Genomic DNA, 24685 nt, shown 5'->3' with positions numbered 1-24685 from the left:
CATGACCTCATATCTCTGGCACAGAGCGTGGCTTGGAGCTCCACAAACCAGCCCCTGATAATAAATGAAAAATGTGAACTATCTGCAGGTCTGTCATAACAGGAGAAGGTTGTACAGCACATTTTTTATTTCTTCTCTTCCGCTTCAAGGTGAAAAATGAATTTTTCTGAGCTGTGATCAGGATTCCAGAGGATGAGCAACACCGGGGGGGGGGAAGTTCTGGGTTTTGCTCTGTCCCCTCTGTGGCTGTTAGGACTGAAAATCAACCTGATCTCCCCGAGCGGTGCTTCCACCTCCACATTTATCAGGAAATTGGAGCCATGAGGGGCGAATGAATGGATATTTTCATATTTATGGCTGCCTCACATAAGTTTAGGAACGGATCTTAAAGTTCATCCCATTCCACCCCCTGCCACAGGCACCTTCCACTATCCCAGGTTGCTCCAAGCCCCGTCCAACCTGGCCTTGGAATTTTACTTTGTTTTTATTATTTTCCTTCTGGTATTTTAAAATTATTATTTACTGAAAAACTCTAAAGCAAAGACTTAAACCATTGGTTATTTCCTGTTCTGAGGCAGACAATTTTCATGGCCAGGTTGGGTGAAATTTTAGGATTTAAGGTGTGGAAGAAACAAATTCCCTGTGGAGGAATGAGAATTTTCCTGCTTATCTGTTAATTCGGTTGCATAGAGGAGAAGGCCTGGATTATAAACACAAAACCAAACTGTTCAAACTTCTCTTTGTAATTTTATTTTTTTAAACTTATTTCTCTGACGTTTTGACCTGGGGCAATGCTTTTGGTCAGGTGATTCTGGTAAACAAAGACACACGCCTGAGCAGAGGTGGGAAACTGTTCCCTAATTAATTCCTGGTGCTCCTCCTGGTGCTGGTTGACTTTAAAGGAGCTCAGGGATGTCATGGTCTCTGGTTTGGTCCTGCTCACCTTATCCTGCTGCTCTGGAGCCCTTTGGTTCCCTGTCCTCTACAGAAAGGTAGATGTTTAAATCACTTTTTGATTTATGAAGGGTTTTTATGGAGAAGATGAGGGACCTGAATGACAAAGGAGGAGTTGAGACTGCTCTGGTTGGGCTCCAGTGCTTGGGGCCCCAAACTAATTAATTTAGGGATTGTGGTGCTCAGAGCTGTGGCCTCAGCCATGAGCTTATGTGTAGAGCTGCACTGGGGGTAGGAGGGGCCAGGATTTTGGGTGGATTCCAAGATTTCTGTTGGGTCTGGGTCCTGCTTCCACTCAGCCTTTGCAGGAGGATGCTCCTCTCCCTGATGCCTCAGGGTTTAGGTTTTCTATTTTTCAGCCTCTGTGCAGCTTTAGTGTGCAGCTCTGAGCTTCACATTCAGCGCTGCTGAGCTCTGTGCACAGAGCAGGGAGACAAAACAATTCCTGCTCCAGCTGGGCACCAAGGACAAATGATCCAAAGCTCAGGCCAGGAGCACCAACAGCGTGGGCTGCAGAGAGAAAAACAAGCAGGGTGGGAGTGCCTGGGCTAAAGCTGGAACTGGACAATGAACTGCAAGGTGCAAATGGAGCAGAGCTGAGCCAAGGCAGAGACCCCGGGACCGCTCGTGCATTTTGGGACCATTTGGGTTCCTCTTGGCTGCAGCCCTGGCTGGGCTCTTGTGCTGCCCGAGGTGGATCCATGGAGGAGATGCTTTGAATGAATCCCTGCTGTATTCTGTGACTCTGCCCAGCCCCTGCTCCAGGGCAGCCTGAACAAGGCATTATCCCCCCTCAGGGCCTCAGTGTCCCTCTGGAGCTGGGATTTGAGGCCAGTGGGAGCTCTCCTGCTGATTTCAAGGAAAACAGAGCAGCTGAAGTGTCTGCTCCTGAGAATTTCTGGTTTCCACGTGATTTTGGAGTCATTTATTTTGAAATATATTATCAAATCTTCCTGACTTCCACGGGGCAGCCTGGGCCGAGGCCTCACCACCCTCACAGGGGAGGTTTTTTCCCAATATCCCATCTAATTCTCCTCTCAGTTTAAAGTCAAAAGTTGTGGCTGCCCCTGGATCCCTGGAAGTGTCCCAGGCCAGGTTGGACACCGGGGCTTAGAGCAGCCTGGGACAGTGGAAGCTGTCCCTGCCCATGGCAAGGGATGGAACAGGATGAATTTGGAGTCCCTTCCAACCCAAACGCTGCACGGTTCCTTGATTTTATATTATAATATGAATAATTGTATTAAAATAGAGGATAATTATTTTAACAGACACTAATATATAACAATAAATTATAATATTTTCATGTGTAATCATTGCAACCAGCACTGACACACTGGCACTGCCAACTGCAGGCCTTCATTTCCAACTGTGACCAGAGCTGACCTCACTCCTGAGTTGGCTGGAAGTGCTCAGTGCTCACAGAAAGAAGAAAATTTCTTTTTTCCAAATATCTTTCTTCCCTAATTAGTTTGAGATATTTACATAATTAGACATCATGGAAATTAAAGCAGTGTTTCAGTGCCAAAAACTCTGTCTGCTGGTGAGCCTGGTCATTGTACTAGCAAGTAATTTACATTTTTATCTATAATATCATTTTAAAGGCCATCATTCCATAAAGGAATCCTGACCTGATTGATTTTTTCTGTGAGGCCCCAGTGACATATTAAAAAAAAATTAATTAAAATAGTGGCACAAAAAATAATTTGGAATTCCTTTTATCACACCTGTTTCCATGCATCCTCTGGACCAGTGGGATTTTTGAATTTCCAGCCCATTTTCTAGTTAGTCTGTTGGCTTTAGGGACCAAATTTTCATCATGCTTTAATCTAGGCTGTTTTAATTTAATTTTATTTTTTTCTTTTCTGTAGTGTTATGGACTGGCCAGGTTGTGCTCTCCGCTCTGTCTTGCACAGGCTGTGCTGATCCAGGGCAAATCCCTTGGTATTCCCAAGATTCCTTCACCCTTCTGGAGCTGGTTTCTCAATGATCAGGGAGATAAAAAATAAATACAGTAAAATATAATTATGTCAGTGTATTGCTTGAGTTTGACAAAAAAAAACCCAAAACTTACAAAGCTTTGGTTCAAATATTTTAAATTTCAACGTGTTTATTTTGTCTTAAATATTCCTTTGTGTTTGTTGTGGTAAAACATTGCGGTGTTGTAGAATGATTTTCTTGGAGGCCTCTTTTCTCTCAAGGAAAAGCAGGAAGAGGTGCCCTTGGAGGGTCATTATTTACAGTGGTATTTGTTACTGTCAGCATGGAAATAATTGGCAGAAAAAGTCAATTTGTGAGAAACCAGCAGCTGAAAAATCTGTGTATTTTCAACGTTTCCCTGGTCAGACACGGATTCCTCCACGAATTTGGGGCAGGATGAGAGCGGAGATCAGATCTGATGAAAACCAGTAAATCACAGGCAGCACGTCAGTGGTGACACAGGGAAAGTTATGGATCGTGGCCTGTGGAATTCCAGGTGATTCATGAGGGAAAATGAAGCCATGGTGAAATCGGGGGGGGCACATTTTGGAAAGCTTTTGTGCTTTTAGCACATTCTGGAGGTGAGTGTTTGAGGCAGATGAGTTGGAGCACGATTTTGAGGGATTCTTTGTATAAGATAACATCTCTGAGCTGGCAGACTCCTGAATTCCTGGTGATGTTCCAAAAAAACCTTGGGAAAGTGGACTTGGTAATGCCAAGGGGATGAGGCATTCAGATCTAGCACGGGGCAGGGCAGATGAGGAGATGTTTAAAGTTTAATTAACACCAAGGAGGGGTTCGGTTTTAATTGATGTGCCACAAAAAGCTTCTGTTTTCCTCATTTGGTAATGGGGTGAAGTGGAAAGAGATGTGGGGGCCTAAAGGGGCTCCAGGAGAGCTGGAGAGGGAATTTGGACAAGGGATGGAGGGATAGGACACAGGGGATGGCTTCCCACTGCTAGAGGGCAGGGATGGATGGGAGATTGGGAAGGAATTCCTGGCTGGGAGGGTGGGGAGGGGCTGGGCTGGAATTGCCAGAGCAGCTGTGGCTGCCCCTGGATCCCTGGTAGTGCCCAAGGCCAGGCTGGAGCAGCTGGGACAGTGGGAGGTGTCCCTGCCATGGCAGGGGGTGGAATTGATGCCTGGAGAAGGCTGCCCAAGAACAGAGTCACAGAATACAGCAGGGATTCATTCAAAGCATCTCCTCCATGGATGCACCTTGGGCAGCACAAGAGCCCAGCCAGGGCTGCAGCCAAGAGGAACCCAAATGGTCCCAAAATGCACGAGCGCTCCCGGGGTCTCTGCCTTGGCTCAGCTCTGCTCCATTTGCACCTTGCAGTTCATTGTCCAGTTCCAGCTTTAGCCCAGGCACTCCCACCCTGCTTGTTTTTCTCTCTGCAGCCCACGCTGTTTGTGCTCCTGGCCTGAGCTTTGGATCCTTTGTCCTTGGTGCCCAGCTGGAGCAGGAATTGTTTTGTCTCCCTGCTCTGTGCAGGGAGCTCAGCAGCGCTGAATGTGAAGCTCAGAGCTGCACACTAAAGCTGCACAGAGGCTGAAAAATACAAAACCTAAACCTGAGGCATCAGAAAGGGATCACCTTTAAGCTCCTTCCAACCCAAAATAGTCTGGGATTTCATCAAAATTGTTCCAAGCACTTGGGTTTGTTTCCATCCCAAATGTCCCATCCCCTTCCCACCTCAGCTCCTGCTCCCTCTCCCTGCTGATCTCAGGCAGTGTCCAGCCCTTTGTCCTGGCTCCTGGGAGTGTTTGTTGTCCTTCACTCCCCTGTTTTTTGTTTATTTTCGTTTTTTTATTTTTCTATTACCCAAACCATGGGCACTGGGTGTTGGCCCAGTGACCTTCAGGATTTATCTCATGAGCATTCCAGGAAGATCCTCAATTATTTTCCCACCCCTTTTCATCTGAGCCCATTTTTAGGAAGCTTTATTCATGCCAGCATGATTTCTGCCACAAAACAGAAATATTCTGCTTATTGTGAATAAAATGCTCTTATTTTGGAACAGTTTCCATTATCCAGGTACTGTAGCTTCAGGAAAATTCCCTTTTTCTATCCTTGGGCACTGTTGTTATTTGCAGTTTACCCTGAATAAACACAGCAAATAATCCATGAGCTCCAGGGAATTATTTCCAGTGGGTTGAAGCAACAATTGGATGAAAAAAAATAAAACAACCTCAAAAAAACCCTAAAAAACAGCAAAATACCAAAACCCCCAATATATATGAAAGTTTGTGTTCTTTTTCTGACGTTGCTTTAAAATTACAAGGTTTGTTTTGGGGTGAAATCCATTAGAATGAGAGCCTGGTTCTCTGCTGGCAGAATTGTTGAGTAGCTTGGTTTATTTTATTTATTAAATAAATATTAAATTATCTATTTACTCCTACTAAAAATAAACTTTTGCCTCAGCTTTCTGACCTGCTGGCAGACAATTAGGGGTCACAGGAATATTTTCCTGTTTAGCTGTGGAACATAACAGGATTTTTCATTATAATATTGTGATGTGCCCATACTTTTCATTATGTGATAAATACACATTAAAATTGATTGACAGTGTTTATCTACAAGGGAAATGCAGGGAGAATAATAAACTTGTGTAAAAATTGAATTAAAAATTAAATATACAAGGAAATGGGTGCTGCGGGAGTGAAACGTCCCTGCTTTATCCCTGGAGTTTTCTGCAGTTAATGCACTTTATAAATAGTTTCCTCCAAACCTGAACTTAGAACAGCAAAATTGTTCATTTTAGCATCAGAAAAATGAATTAAAATTAATTTAGTTATTCAGAGCATTTTGTCCATCTGTACATTGTAATGGCATAATCAAAAAGGAGTGACTTTCTGCACAAGGGTAAAGAATTTTCCACGGAAAGGCACCAGGACTCAGCTTTCCAGGACATTTATGTGATAAAAAGCAGGGAGAAATCCAAAATTTCCATCTCAGGAATATTCACTGGGACCCTTCATTGTGGTGGTGGAAGTTTGAAGCCATCCTGGGAGCAGTGGCTAAAATGGAGATGGAGTTTTACAGCTTCCCAGCGTGCTGGGGATGAGTTTTCCCTGGAGTAGCCTTTTTTTCATCATCAAGTTGGAAAAATAAAGGAATTAAATGGCTTTTTCTGCGAGGAAAAGTGGCAATTAATTGGCCTTGGAATTCAAATAACACTGGAAATTCTTATGGAGCAGAGGGTTTGTTTTGGGTTCGGCTGGGTTTTGTTTTTCTGGAAAAACTAATGAAAATTGTCATGACCTAAGGATTTGTTTACTCCGTGGATTAACTAGACAGCTGAAAGTAAATTAATTAGTCAGTTCTCATTTGAGCTTATTGCATATTATTTAATGATATGTAGCTTTTCTAATTTGTACCAAAATAAAACATACCTTAATACTGGGGTAGGATAACTTTGAGTAAAGCTTTTAGAGGAAAATATCTGAAATTTGGTGTCACAGGGTAGAAAATGCACAATCAGATGAATTTTCCTCTTTCAATATAACTAATTATGGCAATTTCTGCTAAGAGATTTACAGCAAAATCTGTCACAGTCCTTGTGAAGGAAAGGGTGGCAGCAGAAACGATAAAACAGAACAAGAAACTCTTATTTATTTGGATTCACACAAACACGAGCTACTTTATGAAGATAAAAATGAGAACGAGGTACTTATCTAAAGGATCCTTGTACGAGGCTCGGGTCCTTGGTCATTAGATTTTATGGAGATGTTGGAATTGCACAGCTGGGAATGGCCAAGCCATTCCCAATTCCCAGTTATTTCCCTGAGGGTTGCCGTGGCATCTTCTCCAGCCTGGTTTGAGATGTGCTCTTTGGAAATGTGGAAAGCAGAGGTGTTGTCCTCCTAAGTGTCCTCTCCTTTTGCCGCTTCCCTGGATTTTCGGTGCCTTGTGCCAAAGGGAATCCACGTGCGGGTCAGGAAATAAAAAATGGGATGAACTCTGGGTGAACTGTCAGGGGAAGGGAGCCCTTCCATGGCCTCATCCCTGCATGTCCAGGGCTGGAAAAACGACACATGGTGTACATTAACTGCTCCATGCATATGTTAAATTATTTGGGGGAAAAACACAGCATTACAGCGGGCATTGGGAAAACCGGGATTCATTAACATCGCGTAGTTGAGGAGAGGGAAGGAATAATCATGGTGCAATCAGTGATGGGTCAGAACACTCCTCAGAGGGGAAAAGGCTGAAATTTTGGCTGTGCTCCTAACAACAAAACCTCATTTGAGTGAGGTGACGTTGGCGGGGCTGAGCCGTGGCGCTGCACAAAGCTCGTTTCGGGCGGACGCCATGCGGTTGCGGCTCGGTGCCTAATCTAGCATGGCAAATGTGCGAGGTGATGTCCCAGAGGAACTGTCACAAATCCCACTGGAGAGGCATCAGGAGAGCGGGGACACAATGGTGCAGATTGATGTCTGGCTTTATTAAAGCACAGTTTGGTGCAGGAGGGACAAACTCCCTCTTTCATGTCCCCGTCAGCCTCTAATCAAAGTTTCTTATCAATACTTCTGGCACAAAGATACTGAATGCAGAATTGCAGGGAAACGGGGGAGAAAAAAATATCTTTTGGAGGTGCCCTTTTCACCAATTAGATCTGGAGATGTCACTAGGCTGGGGTTTAATTTGGCTGGAGCACGCTTGGTTAATTGGGTAGAACTCATTTTTGTAATCAGGAGGGTTCGGAGCCTTGGTGCTCTGCTTTGGTCTCCCCCCAATTATTCCCTGTAACAGTCTCACAGCCAGAGCCAGAATCCTGCCCACTGGAAAACGATGGGATTGTTTGGAGACCTATTTTCCCCATCATCCCAACGACCCTCCCTTGTCATTTTTTACTACTTGAAATATTTGTTGCTCTAGCACAAATAAAATGCTCCAGGAGTTTACCCAGGATGACCTTGGACTCAGCAGCTCTTCCTTTGATCCTTTAAAAATACTGAGCATCCTCCTGCTCCCAAGGTTGTCCCAATTTTCTTGACTTAGTAAAAATTTAACCTTAAAACCTCATCCCATTCTGTTAAAAATGCTGTTCCTATGTACCTGCCAAGCTGGAACGTGGACTAGAAAAGTGTTTTCTTGATGGGTTTCGTGTCTTGCTTGCAGCTTAGATGATTTTCCAGCTCTTGTCGTACACATGGAATATGTTCTCCTGGGTTTTTATTTATTCCCCTTGTTTCTTCGGCATTGTTTTGGCTGCATTTTATTTGCTCACACTGCAATGTTCTTTCCCTTTTTCCCAGTAACTGGGATGTTCTTGTTCTTTAGGTAGGAAAGATAGTCCAGGATGATGCCAACTGCTGTTTCCACACGGAGCAAAATTTAATTTAATGCATAAACTCTGTTCCTCGGGACTTCATTTTGTTTGTCCCCAGGAGAACATCACCACCCTGTCCCCTTCCAGTGCTGTCACCAACCCTGGACCAGCAGGCACAGCCTCCCTGTCCCGAAATTCCTTCCCTGGATGTTCCCCTTCCTCTTTTTGCCGCGAGAGTTTCCCGAGGAGGAGGAAGGCAACGTGTGATCCACAGAAATCTCATCCCTGCCGTGGGAAGAGGAGCCCTTTCAGCTGCCCCACTGAACTCAAATATTTATTTAGGGAATAATTTAGCCGCTCTCCTCCCCTTGGCCACTGGAACTCAGCAACTGGGTTTTTTTGCTTATTAGCAGGAAAATCCCAGGATTTCTGTGCTCACGCATGATTTCCTTATCCTGTCTGCGTGGAGCCGGGCTGTCTGGGGGCTCTCCATGCACTGAGGTCAGCCCATGTGCTGAGGGGCTTCCAAAATTCCCAAATTGAGCAAAATCCTGATCTCTCACATCCCCCCAGGCTTTCTGCCCTTGCTGCCTCTATTGCAGACCATGCAAAAACCCAGGAATAGGTCCTGAAATGATTTGTTGGATCATCCATGTCCCTTTTCCTGCTGATTCAGAGGTGTTCATGGCCACGGGTTGGAATATTCCATGTAATTTAAAGGAAGGAAAAGTGGTGTCCCTGCACCACATTCATGGAGTAAAATGGGAATGGATTATATCTAACTTGGAATATTTCACCTGCTCGGCTTGACAATTAATTTGCAGAAATTATATTTTCTTATATCATGGAGTGGCTGAATTGTAAGTTCACCTTTTCCCCCCTGTCATTAAATCCAAATATTGAGTGCCTTAGATATTCCAGTAAAATGTATTTATTCCATCCCTGTGTTTTTCTGAAGCCTAACTATCCTGAGGATAAATGGAAGTGACATTTTACCCCGAATCATTAAAAGATAGAAAAGTTTCACTGGTGGGACTGAAAATATGAGTGATTCAGGTTGAAAATAGAAGCCAAGTGCTGGCTGTAAAATAACCTTGGAATCACATCCTGTGAAAGATTAAATTGCATCCGAGGGAAGGCAGCGTGAGAGGGAACATATTGTCCCCCCCTTCACTTCCCCAGGTCTGGGGCTTTTAGCTCAATGAACTCCTGGCTTTGTAATTAGCAGCAAGGCGATTAGATGGGCCACGTTCCTGGGAGTAATTAGTGCACTAATTGTGTTTGATTGTTTAATTACTCTTGCTCGCTGTAATTGAGGAGAGGCAGCGAACCCCTCTGCAAGAGCTCTGAGAGGTTCCTTGGATACAAGAGCTTTACTACATCCCATTTTATGTGGAGGGGAATGCACATTTAACCATTCCTGGGGTGAAACTGCCAAGAAAATCCCCTAAATGGCACGTGGAAAAAAGCCGAATTTGGAGGCAATTCATGAAAGTTCCAAGGTTTTTTCATAACCTTTTGATGTGTGTGATGGGAACCAAAAGAAATAAATAGGATAGACAAAAAAAGGCTGAGCAGGGTAAAGGAGAAGGGAAAAAAAGGCAGTTAGAGCTGGAGAAGTTTCAAATAGTCCTTGGGATTGTTGTCTGGGATCCGGCACAGCTGCCAGATGGAAAACGTTCCATCGCCATTCCGATTTGTCTTTGGACAGTGATGACACAGGCAGAGAGCTGGGCTTGGATTTGGAAGCTGGAGTGGGACGAAAACTAACCCAAATATTGTAAATGCAGTCGTGGAAAGTCCAACCTGTAGCTTTGTGTGACCTGGAAGAAAGGCAGGAGGAAAATCTGCAGAGTTATTTGGGAGAGTCACACTGGGGATGTGCATGAGGGAATTCCTGGAGGGAAGACTCTGCCTCCAGGAACAGCTCTCCCAGCCTCGTCAGGCTGCTCGGAGTTCCCATGGCTTCGTTTCCCGCTGAGGGATAATCACCCTGAGGCAGAGGAAGGATGGCCCAGCTGACCCTGCCCAGCAGAACAGAAACAGCCTCGTGCTCGGCGGTTTCTCACAGATGGCGCTGCCTGGCCAAGCTGCGATTGCTGCCTTAGGCCTCAGAAAGTCTCCTGCCCAGAGAGGGAACTTTTCCTGGCTTTTGCTGGCTTGTTTCACTCAAGGAAGAGTTGATTTAGGGAGCTCTGAGACGGAGGCCCTCCCAAGGGGAAGAATAAGAGGAAATGTCAGGATGAAATTAGTTGGAAACTTGTAGGAACTTGGAGGTGTGGCCCAGACAGCAAGGAGGAGATGGAGGAGGAATGTTGAGATGAGCTGTCAGCAGAATCATCAACGTCCTCCTGTGAGGGAGAATCATCAGCCTCCCACCAACCAGGCAACTTCCCACTGCACTGGAAATGCAGGGAGAGCAGGGAAATGCTCCATCTCCCCCAGGAGCGAGGTGGAGGGCCCTGAACGCCATGACCTGGGCCACGCTTGCATGAGGAGAACCACAGAAATACCCGTGAATCAGGAATCCTTCCTGCCTGGCTTTGGCTGAGTGTCTGTATGGGAAGATTTGGCATCTGACTCCCTTTTTTCCCCCTTTTTTACCCTTCCTGGAATGGTGTTTTTAGTGCAAACTTGCAGCTGGCCCAGCTCGTGGGTTTGGTCGTGGTCAGCCAGCTGAGCCTGAGGAGGACAGAAGGGACAAAGCCATCCTTAAAAATAACTGTCCCCTCCATCAACACTTCTCCCCTAAACCCAGAGCTCTGATATCCGGCCTCCTTTCCGGGGAGGGTTGGGACCTTCCATTGTCCCCAGCGCCGGTGCCAGCGAGGCCGAGATGTCCCCTCCCTAATGAGACCTGACAAGTGGGCAACTGGGCTGCTGCTCGGGGCCTCCGACGGCTCATTTGCACCGTGGTGGGGCAAAGGGCAGGCCGGAGTAATCCGGGACGGGAACGGCCTTCCTGCCTCCGAGGTGCCACTGGAGCGGGGCAGATGGGGTTAACGGGGATTTCTGTGTCAGCGCCCAGGCCCTCTCACAAACCAACTGCATGATCCAAATGATCCAAACCCGAACGTGGGACTCGTGTGACCCTGTCCCACCACCGCATTCCAAGCGGGCCATGCCGGCTTCCGTTAGGTTGGGATGAGCGCTCGGCTCCGCGCGAGGAGCCGAGGGAATTCTGAGGGAAATAATATCTGCCCGTGCCTCGTATCTGCTCTGCCAGCAGAGGTTTAGCCCTGGAGTAGCTGGTACGCCACTAATAAGTCTTGAAAATAAAAGTTTTGTACAAAGTTTGGCTGTTTTGGCTGAAAGCCCTGGATAAAAGGGGCTTGGGAGTGAATGAAAAACCCTTTATGTCCTTGGTGAAGCTTCTTAGGGCTTATAGGATTCCTAAGGAGAATCCACCATTGCAGAAAATTAGAATTTTGTAGGATTTTGGGAACCAACTAAATTTTTTGTCAAATGTCTGGAGACAGTGCATCCATGTCTATGTCGATAGATTTATATTTCCTTCCTTACATTTTATTTTTATGTGTGAGTGTAACACCAGAGAAAAGGAGTGTGCTGAACATTGAATTAATATGTAATTAATTGAATATTTAATATATAATTTTTTTATATTGAGTTCTTAAGTATTTAATATTACTTCAATGCGAAATATTTTTGCTACTCCACTCTCTGTGAAACATCATCATTACCTTAAACGGCAGCGAGTATTTGCCCCCCATGAAAGACAGAACTATGTGTACCCCTGTGTTCACGCTCAAAATATTGATGGAATATTAAATATTTAGGTTTCTGGCACTGGGTGTTTCCATCTTTGCAGAATTTCCTGTTTTTACCTTACCTGTGTGTATGGAATGAGCAGGTGGAATGTGCTCATGGTGACAAACGGTGACAATAATGGTGGCAGGTGATTGCTGTATAAGGACTTCCCTAAATTACACAGTTTTAAATTTCGGCCCTGCTTGCCTTGCTCTGGACAATTTTCTAACCCAGAGGATTTTAAAATTTGTAATTCTTTGCCTGTAATTTAACCTGTTTTCAAACAGAAAATGGAGGTGGGGCGGTGAATTCTCTCCGTTCGTTCACGGTTTCTTGCCACTCATTAGGAGCTGGCAATTAAGGTCCTTGCAATTACCAGAGGAAGGATGTGAATATTTTTAGGGAGCAGCTGGAGGGTTTCTGACACCAGCCACTTTTCCAAACTGATGGCTGAGTGCTGCCACACGGGATTTGGAGAGGGGCTGGGTGAGCAGTGGGTCCCACAAAAGGGACACTGGGAAAACCAACGTCCCCAACTGGAAGGCTTTGATCAGTTCTGCAAAAACAAAAGAGTTTTGTGCTTCGGATGAGCAAACCCAACAAATCCTTGTCTCTTTGGGAGGAATTCCTGCTGTTATTTCAACCTTGCTGTGCTTTAACTTAAAATATCACTATAATGGTTGGATGTGATGATATTGGAAGTCTCTTCCAACATTGATTCCATGACTGTTTGTCCTTTGTACTGATAATTTGTTAATTATTGATGAAAGTTGAAGTTGAGCTGTGATGAGCTCATCTTTTTGGGATGTGAATCCTCATTTTTTTGGTGCTGTAGCTCAGGATCAAATCCTCATTTTTTGCTCCCGACGGTCTCACTGTAAAGTGCTGATGTCTTAAAATGAAGAGTGGGTCTTGTGAAACCTTCCTGGTGTTGTTTGGGATAAAAAAAAAAAATAGTCCCAAATTCCAAATTCTGCCTCCAGATCCCACATGGACCCATTTCTTTCATCTTCCATGTGGTTGGGAAAGGTTTATTTTATTTCCTGTCTGCTTCTAATCAGGATTTCATTCTCCCCTGGCTGAGAGGGATCAATGGAGTAAATCCAAAATTCCCCCTTCATAAGGTTAAAGCAACAAAGTTTAAAGCACCAGGCTGTGTGTTATCTTTTTTTCCTCATATTTTTTAATGGATTTTAATGTTTTAATAAAGAAGCTGTTTGCAGATAACAGCAGGGACAATGACACCCTTTGTGCTGCTGGTCCTGGGTGGACTTCTGCTGTGGGACAAACCTTTGGAGGTGACATCCCTAGCTCCATCATAACTTTCCTGAAAAAAAAAAATCAACAAAAAATTTTATTAGATAATAACCACCGCATATTCAGAGCTGCTTAGGAATTATCTGGGTGTTGCAGATCTTTTGGTTGATCAGGATGGAAAAACTCATCCCAACTCTGTGTGTTCTGGATGGATTCCAAAGGAAACCATCGGCTCCAGCCAGGCTCAGTAGCTGCATCCTTTCAGGATTTTCCTGTCCCGTTTGATTTTTGAGGCACTTTCATAATTTTTAAGGGTTTCTAATAACCTGAGCTGTGTATTTAATGATTTTTTTTAGCCTTGTCTCCCCCTGGGTGGCTCCCCACAGCCTGGGATTGGGATGGTCTCAGGAATGGTACCACAGTGGTTATTGGGTTTTGCTTTAATTAGTTCCCATCAGTCAGGGACTTGGGAAAAATACACCAAATTCTTTATTAATGGCATAATAAAGGGAATAAATCCCTTTGGAGCATGGGTGAGGGAAATCCAATGGTGACTTTGTTTGCAGCTCTGATATGGAGGCTTTTCCAAGAGGAAATGCCAAGATAAAATCAGTAGGAACCTCATAGGATGGTGGAGATGTGGCCCAGCCAGTGAGGAGGAGTCAGGAGGAAGGTGGAGAGGAGGTGTCAGCAGAAGCACCAACCTCCAGTGGGACCAGCCAGCTTCCCACTGCACTGGAGATCCGGCGAGATCCTTTGTCCACCTTTTCCAGCAACCTGAATGTGCTGTGGGGTTTCACAAATCAGAACAAACCCACCGACACTGACAGGAAAATCCGGAGAAATTTGGATCCAAAGAGAAAAAATGTTGCTATTTCCTCCTGGAAAGCAGCATAGAACCAGATTAATGGGGTCATTTAAACTCCATTATCCATTCCTTTTAACTCCATATTTTCCATTCCTTTCAGCCACGCTGTATCCTCATGGATTTAAGTGTTTCACCTGTGAAAAGGCCTCAGATAATTACGATTTTGGTCTTTGTTGGTGCCAAAATAACCAGAGGAGTGGGAGGCTCCAGGGTTGGGTAGTGGTGGCCAGGTTCTTGTGGATTTGCTCTGCTCATCCCTGCTCTCTGCCAGGAAGGAAGGATTGGCCATGGGAATGGCTGCCCAGGGAGGTGGTGGGGTCACAGTCCCTGCAGGTTTATAAGGACAGCCTGGATGTGGCCTTCAGTGCCATGGTTTGGGTGACAAGGGGGTGTTGGTCATGGGTTGGCCTTGATGATCTCAGAGGTGTTTTCCAGCCTGGATAATTCTGGCATTCTCTGACCCTTCCCAGGTGGGGATTCTCGGCCGCCGCATGAGCAGGTCCTGGCCGGGCCATGGCCTGGCCCCCGGGGCTGCTGCTGCTGCTGCTGCTGCTGCTGCTGCCCGGCCGCGCTCCGGCCGCGCGGAGCCGCGACTTCACCGCCAAGGACATCGTCTACCTCCACCCCTCCAGTAAGTCACCTCCACCTCACGCCCTAAGTCTTAGCTTTTCTATGTTTCAGCCTCTGTGCAGCTTTAGTGTGCAGCTCTGAGCTTCACATTCAGCGCTGCTGAGCTCTGTGCACAGAGCAGGGAGACAAAACAATTCCTGCTCCAGCTGGGCACCAAGGACAAATGATCCAAAGCTCAGGCCAGGAGCACAAACAGCGTGGGCTGGAGAGAGAAAAACAAGCAGGGTGGGAGTGCCTGGGCTAAAGCTGGAACTGGACAATGAACTGCAAGGTGCAAATGGAGCAGAGCTGAGCCAAGGCAGAGACCCCGGGAGCGCTCGTGCATTTTGGGACCATTTGGGTTCCTCTTGGCTGCAGCCCTGGCTGGGCTCTTGTGCTGCCCAAGGTGGATCCATGGAGGAGATGCTTTGAATAAATCCCTGCTTTATTCTGTGACTCTGCCCAGCCTCTGCTCCAGGGCAGCCTGAACAAGGCATCACACCCTGGGACAGGGACAAGGATGAGGGAAATATCAGTTATCTCCTGAGCCTTGAGCTTCTGCATTTGCACTCAAATTCTCACAGGAGCCCAACCCAAAAGTCACTTCCAATCATCATTTCCATGGTCCTCAGAGGCCACTGGAATATTTTTCAGCAAGGCACTTGGCTGCTGTGGTTCTCTGTACCACATTTCATCCCGTCACGTTTCCTTCATTTTTCCCACTCCTTGAACCATGGCTGTGTTTGTTTTGTTTTGGCTCTGCCTTTAACCTGGTTTTACATGGAATCGTGGAATGCTTTGTGCTGGGAGGGTCCTGGTTTGTACAGTCCCCACTCTCGTAGGGCCACATTGATGTGGAAGAAAACCCAAGTTGTTGTGGGAGGTGTCCCTGCCCATGGCAGAGGGTGGGACAGCACAGGCTTTAAGGTCCCTCCCAACCCAACCCAAACCATTCCATGATTCTGTGTAGAACTGCACCAGAAGGGTTTAAAGGACACATGGCAGCTGCTGAGGCACCAACAGCTCCTGCCGTGACTCCAGTAACTCCTGGAGCAATGGAGTTGTGCATCTTTGGATCTTCCCTGGACCCTCACCAGTCTGTTCACTTTATCAGACTCAGATTTATCAAATTCCACGAGAACAGGGTGCCCGTGGAGCTCTCCCTGCCTTCTCTTCCCACGGAAAACTCACTGCTTCACAGGCTGGAAATTTTATACTCTGTGCAAGCAGGATGGAATTCCTGTTTTATGTCATAACTGTGACCTGTCAGAGGTGCAGGGTGAGAGGGATTAATTTAATCATTGTGTTGTCCCAGCCCCACCCGGCTCCTGGGCGATTTCTTGTTCCTTAAAAGCTGAAAGGGAACAAGCAATGAAATCCTCTTGCTTCACCTCTCATTCCCAAACAGGATCCAGAGCCAGGGGAGGAGATGAGGAGGAGGAGGAGGGTGAAGATGAGGCCCTTGGGGCTGGAGAGGTTCAAAGTTCTGATAAATGTGACCTGTTCACCATTTGGCTTCTGAGGAGGCGGCAGCACCTCGAGGATGGATTGAAAGTGCCCCAGAAGTGCTGCCAGGAGAGCAATTAAGGAATTTGCTGTTGTTTGGCGAGATAAATTAGGACAGAGGCTGCTGTTCAGAGCTGGAGGTTCAGCAAAGTGGTTTTGTTCTCTCTGGGCCCTGAGCCTGGCATGAACAGGAGCAGCTCTTTCCCTGGGCGGGACAGTTCCCAGAGTGTTCCAATGCTCCTGATATTTTGTTATCAGCACTGATAAAGCTGCAGTGTTGGATGTGAGCTCTGATTCCAAAGAAATGAGCGCTCCCAGCTCCCATTAGCTCCCTTTGAAGTCAGCACTGGGCACTTTGGCTGGGTAAACACAGCTGGAACGAGTCCACGGCGACCTAAATGTGCTGTGTGGGATGGGGCTTTACAAATCAGAACCAACCCGCTGACACTGACAGGAAAACCCGGAGAAATTTGGATTTAAAGAGAAAAAATGTTGCTGTTTTCTCCCGAAAAGCAGCACAGAACCAGATTAATGGGGTCATTTTAACTCCATTATCCATTCATTCTAACTCCGTGGTTTCCATTCCTTTCAGCCACGCCGTATCCTCGTGGATTTAAGTGTTTCACCTGCGAAAAGGCCTCAGATAATTACGAGTGCAACCGCTGGGCTCCGGATGTTTACTGCCCCCGAGGTAACCAGCCCCACGCCAGGGCTCCATCCCAACCCACCTGTCCCCGCCAGGGAGCCCCCACCATTCCCAGAAATGTGGGATATGGGATTCTGGAGTTAATCCCTTAAGCTTTTCTGTCTCCTTGCAGCGGATGAGGTTGAGGGCTTGGAGCTGTTCCCTGTTTTCCTCAGGCTCAGCTGGGGATTCCATCAGGCTGGTGGTGCTTTCCTAAAATTCCTGACTGGTTTGGGTGGGAAGAGACCTTAAAGTTTATCCCATTCCGTGGGCAAGGACACCTTCCGCGATCCCAGGGTGCTCCAGCCTGGCCTTGGACACTTGCAGGGATCCAGGGGCAGCCAGAGCTTCTCTGGGAATTCCATCCCAGCCCCTCCCCACTCTCACAGGGAAGGATTTTTAAGAGATTTATTTCTCTTACTGGTGAATACAGGACCAGTTCTGGCTGTGTTCACCTCCCTCCCCTATGGCACAAATCCACCTTCAGGGCAGCCACAGCTGGAATTTTGGTCTTTTCAGCAGTTTGATCCCATAAATTCCCTTGGAGAGTCTGAAATTGGGAACAGCTCAGAAAAACCCTTGAATAAAATACTCAAATATCAGATCTGAGCTCCCCAAAGCTCCCCCTCCTTCACAGTTCTCTTCTGAGGCAAAGAAGAGAAACAAAAACATCACAAAACATGGAGATTATCCACGGCCCCAGTGAATCCCATCTAGCTGCGCTGGTTTGGGATTTTGCCTTTGGGAAATATTTATTTTGGAAGGTGCTGACCCCACTGTGTTTGCAGCCTGTTATCAGCCCCAGGATTTGCTTCCTTTGAGCTCAAATCAGCAGCAATAAAACCCCCCAGGCAGGCTGGGACGGCACCAGCCCAATATTCCCAGACATTCCTTGTTTTGACAGGAGAAAGGGGCAGGAGGGCATTGGGCAGATAAATATTTCCATGTTTTTTAGGGACAAGGTACTGCTTCAGCCAGCACATGATCTACAATAAACACATCAAAAATGTCTTATTTTTTTTTAAATCCCGTGATTTGATAAAAATCCAGGACTTCATTTTTTTAAAATCCCGTGATTTGATAAAAATCCAGCATTTTATTTCTATTTCTCCTGCTGGTGGAATCTCAGGGAACGGGAATTGGGCAGGTAAAAACTTTTCCATGTTTTTTAGGGACAAGGTGCTGCTTCAGCCAGCACATGATCTACAATAAATACATCCAAAATTGGTCCTTTTTAAAAAATTCCATGTTTTGATAAAAATATAAGATTTCTTTCCTATTTCTCCTGCTGGTGGACTCTCAGGGAATGGGAATTGGGCAGATAATGATTTTGGATATTTTTTAGGGACAAGGTACTGCTTCAGCCAGCACATGATCTACAACAAACACATCAAAAATGTCTTATTTTTTAAAAATCCTGTGATTAGATAAAAAATCCAGCATTTCTATTTCTCCTGCTGGAGGACTCTCAGGGAACGGGAATTGGGCAGATAAAGATTTTCCATGTTTTTTAGGGACAAGATGCTGCTTCAGCCAGCACATGATCTACAATAAATACATCAAAAATTGGTCCTTTTTAAAAAATTCCATGATTTGATAAAAATGTAAGATTTCTTTCCTATTTCTCCTGCTGGTGGAATCTCAGGGAACGGGAATTGGGCAGGTAAAAACTTTTCCATGTTTTTTAGGGACAAGGTGCTGCTTCAGCCAGCACATGATCTACAATAAATACATCTAAAATTGGTATTTTTTTAAAAATTCCATGATTTGATAAAAATGTAAGATTTCTTTCCTATTTCTCCTGCTGGAGGACTCTCAGGGAACGGGAATTGGGCAGATTAAGATTTTCCATGTTTTCTAGGGACAAGGTACTGCTTCAGCCAGCACATGATGAGGGCCAGCGGGGAGAGCGTCTCCGTCACCAAGCGCTGCGTGGCGCTGGAGGAGTGTCTGAGCACGGGCTGCACCTACATCAGGCACGAGGAGTACAAGGTGGGAGAAACTGGGGGCAGAGAGAGGAAAAAACTCCTCTAATTAGGGTTTGTAATTAGGGTTTGTTTCGTAAATACAGTATGTGCAGATATAGATAAAAATGAAAAAAAATTAATGTTATGTAATATTTATGAAAATATTATGTACTACATATTATATATGTAGTATATATAGTATATATTTTTGTTATTATTATATAACATTCTGTGATATAGTTTAATATTTTATGTATATAATATATATACTATCATGTATACTATTATATAGAACATAATATATAATATATATTTTATGTATATAATATATATACTATCATGTATACTATTATATAGAATACAATATATAATATTATATATTTTATGTATATAATATATACTATCAGGTATACTATTATATAGAATACAATATATAATATTATATATTATATGTATAATATATACTGTATATCGTATATGTGCAATGTATATATAATGTATAAATTATATGTACATATTCTATATCTAATGTATACCATATAGTGTAACATTTTAGATATAATGTAATCTATAATCATATACAGTATATATTAGATATATTAGTATAAAATATATAATGTGTGCTATCTATATTATGTAATATATATAATATATATTTAATAGAGATGATATATTGGATATAATTTAGAAGAAAATATATGACAATATATAATATATATATTATATAAAATAATGTTATATAAAAATATAATGTAGACAAATATTATATAAAACATATAGTAAAAAAAGATAAAATACAATAGATACTGTATAGTATATAATATATAATGTACATTACATATAATATTGTATATATATATGATATATACATTATATTGTGCATTTGTAACAATAAATAATAGCATACATGATATATGGTATATAATGTACATTATACACTAGATAAAATATATTATATATAAATATAACTAATATATAAAATGTATTATCTATATGTGTATTGAAGTATATATACAATATAATATACAATATCTCTTATGTATCCACAATAAATACCGTATATATTAGATAATAATATACAGTATATATTATATATATTAGTATATAATATATAATGTGTGCTATCCATATTATGTAAGATATATTATATATATAATAGAGACAATATATTAGATATAATATAAATAGAAGAATATAATATTATATATAATATAATTTAGAAGAAAATATATGACAATATATAATATTATATATATTATATTAAATAATGTTATATAAAATATATAATATAGACAATTTTTTTATAAAACATAGTAAAAAAGATAAAATACAATATTGTATAGTATATAATATATAATGTACATTACATATAATATATATATGATATATACATTATATTGTGAATATGTAACAATAAATAATAGCATACATGATATACGGTATATAATGTACATTATACACTAGATACAATATTATATATATATAATATAAATATAACTAATATATAAAATGTATTATCTATATATTTATTGAAGTATATAAACAATATACTATATAATATCGCTTATGTATCCACAACAAATACTACTAGATGTAATATACAATATAAAACACTATAGAACGATATATAATAATGCACAAAATATAACTTATATTATATACAATATATACAATATACAACATGTACAGTGTATGTATAATGCAGAAATTATGTGTGTGTAGTACAGAGTAGATTTTGTGCATTACGTCTATAATATGTATTATATAATACATATAATATTTATCCATCACGTATATCATATTTATGATAGAAATTATAATTTATGGAGTGATTGGAGTGTGCCAGAAGTCTGGCTGGGTCAGTGGGTGAATTCAGCATCGGCTGAAATCGGATTTCACTTGGGAATGATAAAAAAAGGGAGGGAAAAAAAGGAAAGAAAAAAAGGGAGAAGAACATCTTCTCTCAATAGATGGATTTTTTAAAAAGTGGAAGGAGAGGGAATAAAGGAAGGAAAAATCACAGGCAGCTCCTTTGCAAATGTACTGTTATTTTTCCTTCATTTTCCTCCCTGGAATTCCTCATTCCCTGTTTCCATGGAATTCCGGCATTCCCTGTGTTGTTTCCCTGGAATTCCAGCATATTCCCTGTTTTGTTTTCCCTGGAATTCCTCATTCCCTGTTTTCCCTGGAATCCCTCTTTCCCTGGAATTCCGGCATTCGCTGTTCTTTTTTCCCTGGAATTCCGCATTCCCTGTTTTCCCTGAGCCTTTCTCCCTGCAATTCCACATTCTCAGTTTTGTTTTCCCTGGAATTCTGCATTCCCTGTTTTTCATTGGGATTCTAGCATTCCCTGTTTTCCCCCTGGGATTCCAGCATTCCCTGTTTTTCCCCTGGAATTCCACATTCCCTGTTTTCCCCCTGGAATTCCGCATTCCCTGTTTTTCCATGGAATTCCACTTTCCCTCTTTGTCTTTCCCAGGTGTGCACGTCCTGCTGCGAGGGCAGCATCTGCAACCTGCCCCTGCCGCGGAACGCCTCGGACGCCGTGTTCGCCACCTTGTCACCGCTCAGCGCCGCGGCGCCACCGTCCCCTCCCGGCCTGGTGGCACCGCTGGGGCTCTGCCTGGCGCTGCTGGCACAGCGCTGGCTCACAGGGACAGTCACGGAGACCGGACAGTGACAGTGACAGGCACAGAGATGGGACAGGGACAGAGACCGCGACAGCAACAGGGACAATGACAGTGACAGAGATGGGACAGTGACAGAGACAGCGACAGCAACAGGGACAATGACAGTGACAGAGATGGGTCAGTGACAGAGACCGCAACAGGGACTGCGACAGTGACAGAGACCATGACAGGGACAGCGAGAGAGACAGCGAGAGCCACAGGACAGTGACAACAACAGGGACAGAGATGGGTCAGTGACAGGGACAAGCGACAGTGACAAAGACCGCGACAGGACAGGGACAGTGACAGAGACCACGACAGGACAGGGATGGTAACAATGACAACGACAGCGACAGGATGGTGACAGTCACAACAACAGTGACAACGTCAGGACAGCGATGGGACAGAGATGGTGACAGAGATGGCGACAGAACAGGGACAGTGAAACGGACAGCGAAAGGGACGGTGACAGTGCCAAGGACAGGACAGGGACAGGATGGTGACAAGACAGGGATAGGGATGGTGACAGGACAGGGACAGCACAGTGACAGGGACAGCACCACGCTGGCCCAGCTGAGCCAGCCCAGACTCCTGAATTCCTGCCTGGTTTTTGGCTAATCCCGAGTTTGGGGCTGTGCTGGAGGAGAATTCCTGCTTTGTGTCTCCCATTTGCTGCAGGAACTCTGGAAAGGATCCCGGAATCCTGCACTGATCCCGGGACCATTCTGGAAAAGACCTCTTAGGCTGGAAAAGCCACCAAGTCCAGCCTAACTTTGCTAAAGTCTGGTTTATCTCGATGAAGAACTGGCACTTCAAGTGTTGCGCCACTGCTCGTGTCACCGTATTCCCCTTGGGAACAGCCCGCTGGCATTCCCAGCTCATTAACCCCTGCGGCTCATTAACACGCGGTAATTAACACACGATCGGGGGCTGCAGCATTCCCACAGCTCCTGCTCCTCTGGGGTGGGCAGGGATTGGCAGCGAGGAAGCAGCGCCTGGAAAGGAGGAGATCCCATCACGGACACACGGAAAACCGCTGGAATTCCCAAACTCCGCCAGAGAAATCCCTAAAAATCTGCATTTCCAGCAGAAAATCGCTGGAATTCCACCAGAGAAATCCCTAAAAATCCACATTTCCACTGGAATTCCCAAGCTCCAGCAGAGAATCCCTAAAATCCTCATTTCCAGTGGAAAACTGCTGGAATTCCCAAACTCCGCCAGAGAAATCCCTAAAAATCTACATTTCCAGCAGAAAACTGCTGGAATTCCCAAACTCCGCCAGAGAAATCCGTAAAAATCCTCATTTCCATTCACACCCCTCAGCAGGAGGATGAAGTGCTGCTGCTCTCCTGATTCCCGCTGGTTCAGAGGGAATATTTCCAATATTTTCCCATTTTAGCCCCAAAGCCCATGGTCTGAAAGAGAGGAAATTTATCCCAAACATCTCCTGGGATTTTTATCCCATTGGATTCTGGGCTGTTTGGGTGACCCGTGGTGCTGGTTTTGCTGGGAAATCACGGATGCAATATTTATTTTTGTATGTCGAGGAAGGGTTTGGAAATGCTGGAAAAGATTCCAAAAAACGCTGATCTTGCCAGGAGAAGGGGACGGTTTGCAAGTCAGTGAGCCTGTAATATATGAATGATCAAAAATATATAGAAATATAAATATATATTAAAGAAAATTGTTTACATCACTTTTAAAAAAGAATCAGCTTTGTCTTGCAAAGCCAGTAATAAAAGCAGGGTGTCATGGACTTGCTTTAAACTGTTTTATAATTAATTTTTTGAAAAGAATCGTTGATTATTCTTTCAGGAGTGAATTTTTTCCTATTCCTGCTCCAAGGTAACTTGAGCTCTATTAAATTCTGGTATTTTTAAGGCTCAAAATGCTTTTTTTGGGGGGGAGGGAATTACATGGAAATGCAGATTCCTGGAGAGATCCACAGCTGACAGAATCCATGCGGGATATTCTGAAAAATCAGGAATCTGCTCATGGAAGGGGCTCTCCTGAATGTTGTGGCCTTGGGATGAATTTTCCAGGGAGATTTCTTGGAGGTTCAGGAGCAGCTCTTGCTCCCCACTTAATTCCAGGGGATTTCTCCAGGGAAGGTAAAGCTCAGTGTGTTTTACAAGGGATGTTATTAAAAAAATTATATACATATATATATATATAAATATAGATATACATCTTTATAAAAATTCACCACTGTTTGTTTTGAATGATTTTTTCTATAAAATCAACTTTTTTTTTTTGGTCTCACCCCCAGCCAAACCTGGAATTTTGCTGTCCTTTCGCCCATCTCTGGTTTTAAGAGTTTTAATCTCTTTTTCTATGCAAATTCCACCTGGCTCTGGAGATTCCCCAAAAAAATCCAAGCCTGTCCCTCCTCTGGCACCTCCCTGGATGCTTTAAAAAAAGGAAATTACGGTGTCTGAACACCCCCCTGCAGCAGTTTGGGGTTCCCCGAGCTCCTGGGGGGTTCCAAACCCCACAAATGCTGAGCTGCACCATATTTATTTTTTAGGGATCTTGCTTTGAAACGTTTAATTGTTTTTAACAGGTGTAAATTCTTGTACATTTGTATAAATAAAAGGGTGAAATATTCACTGTGAGGTGTCTGATAAAATTCCAGCCATGGAATTCGAGGGAACGCCAAGAAAAAAAAACAACAGGGGAGGATAAATGTGACAAAATTATGGAAAATACGGAAAAATATGGAAAATTATGGCGTTTTCCCAGAGCAGAGAGGGGAAACAGAATCCAGGGATCCCAAAATAAAGAAGAATTCCTCAGACCTGGGTCCAGTATAAAACAATTTATACCAAATTGTTTATACAATTTATACCTGGAGCTCAACAGGAGGAAAACATGGGAATGATCAAATATTTACAGGAGGAATTTGAATAAAATTCCCTAAACACAGCTCAGTTTGGGGATTTTTTTGGCTACTGGGATATAAAGAAAAGGGGACAGGGACCAGTCAGGTGTTGCTGAGGATGAGCTCCATAAATAACAGAGTGATAAATATAATAACAGGAGTTAAATCCCTGTATTTCTTTGATCCCTGCCTGTAAGGATTATTCATGTTTTGTCCCTGCTTTTGTCCCTAAATTCTGAATTTTCCTGATCTTTCTCTCCCCTCTCTC

The 24685-nt window shown here is 43.8% G+C and overlaps 1 protein-coding gene across 2 annotated transcripts in view; it reads left to right on the top strand.

Annotated features, from left to right (window-relative positions):
• LYPD6 (LY6/PLAUR domain containing 6) overlaps positions 1-24145 on the top strand; it is a 35263-nt gene extending 11118 nt beyond the window's left edge. For both annotated transcript variants that reach the window (XM_038143002.1, XM_038143001.1), the window contains 4 exons: positions 14571-14731; positions 16808-16906; positions 18762-18892; positions 21347-24145. In XM_038143002.1, the coding sequence (XP_037998930.1) occupies positions 14614-14731; positions 16808-16906; positions 18762-18892; positions 21347-21547 (549 nt within the window). In that variant the 5' untranslated portion in view covers positions 14571-14613 and the 3' untranslated portion in view covers positions 21548-24145. The remainder of the gene's footprint in view (positions 1-14570; positions 14732-16807; positions 16907-18761; positions 18893-21346) is intronic.
• Positions 24146-24685: the final 540 nt, after the last annotated feature.

The sequence above is a fragment of the Motacilla alba genome, chromosome 7 (assembly GCF_015832195.1).
Source record: "Motacilla alba alba isolate MOTALB_02 chromosome 7, Motacilla_alba_V1.0_pri, whole genome shotgun sequence".
NCBI lineage: Eukaryota > Metazoa > Chordata > Aves > Passeriformes > Motacillidae > Motacilla > Motacilla alba.
The sequence above is the reverse complement of the archived record's forward strand: the minus strand, read 5'-3'. Positions and strand labels throughout refer to the sequence as shown.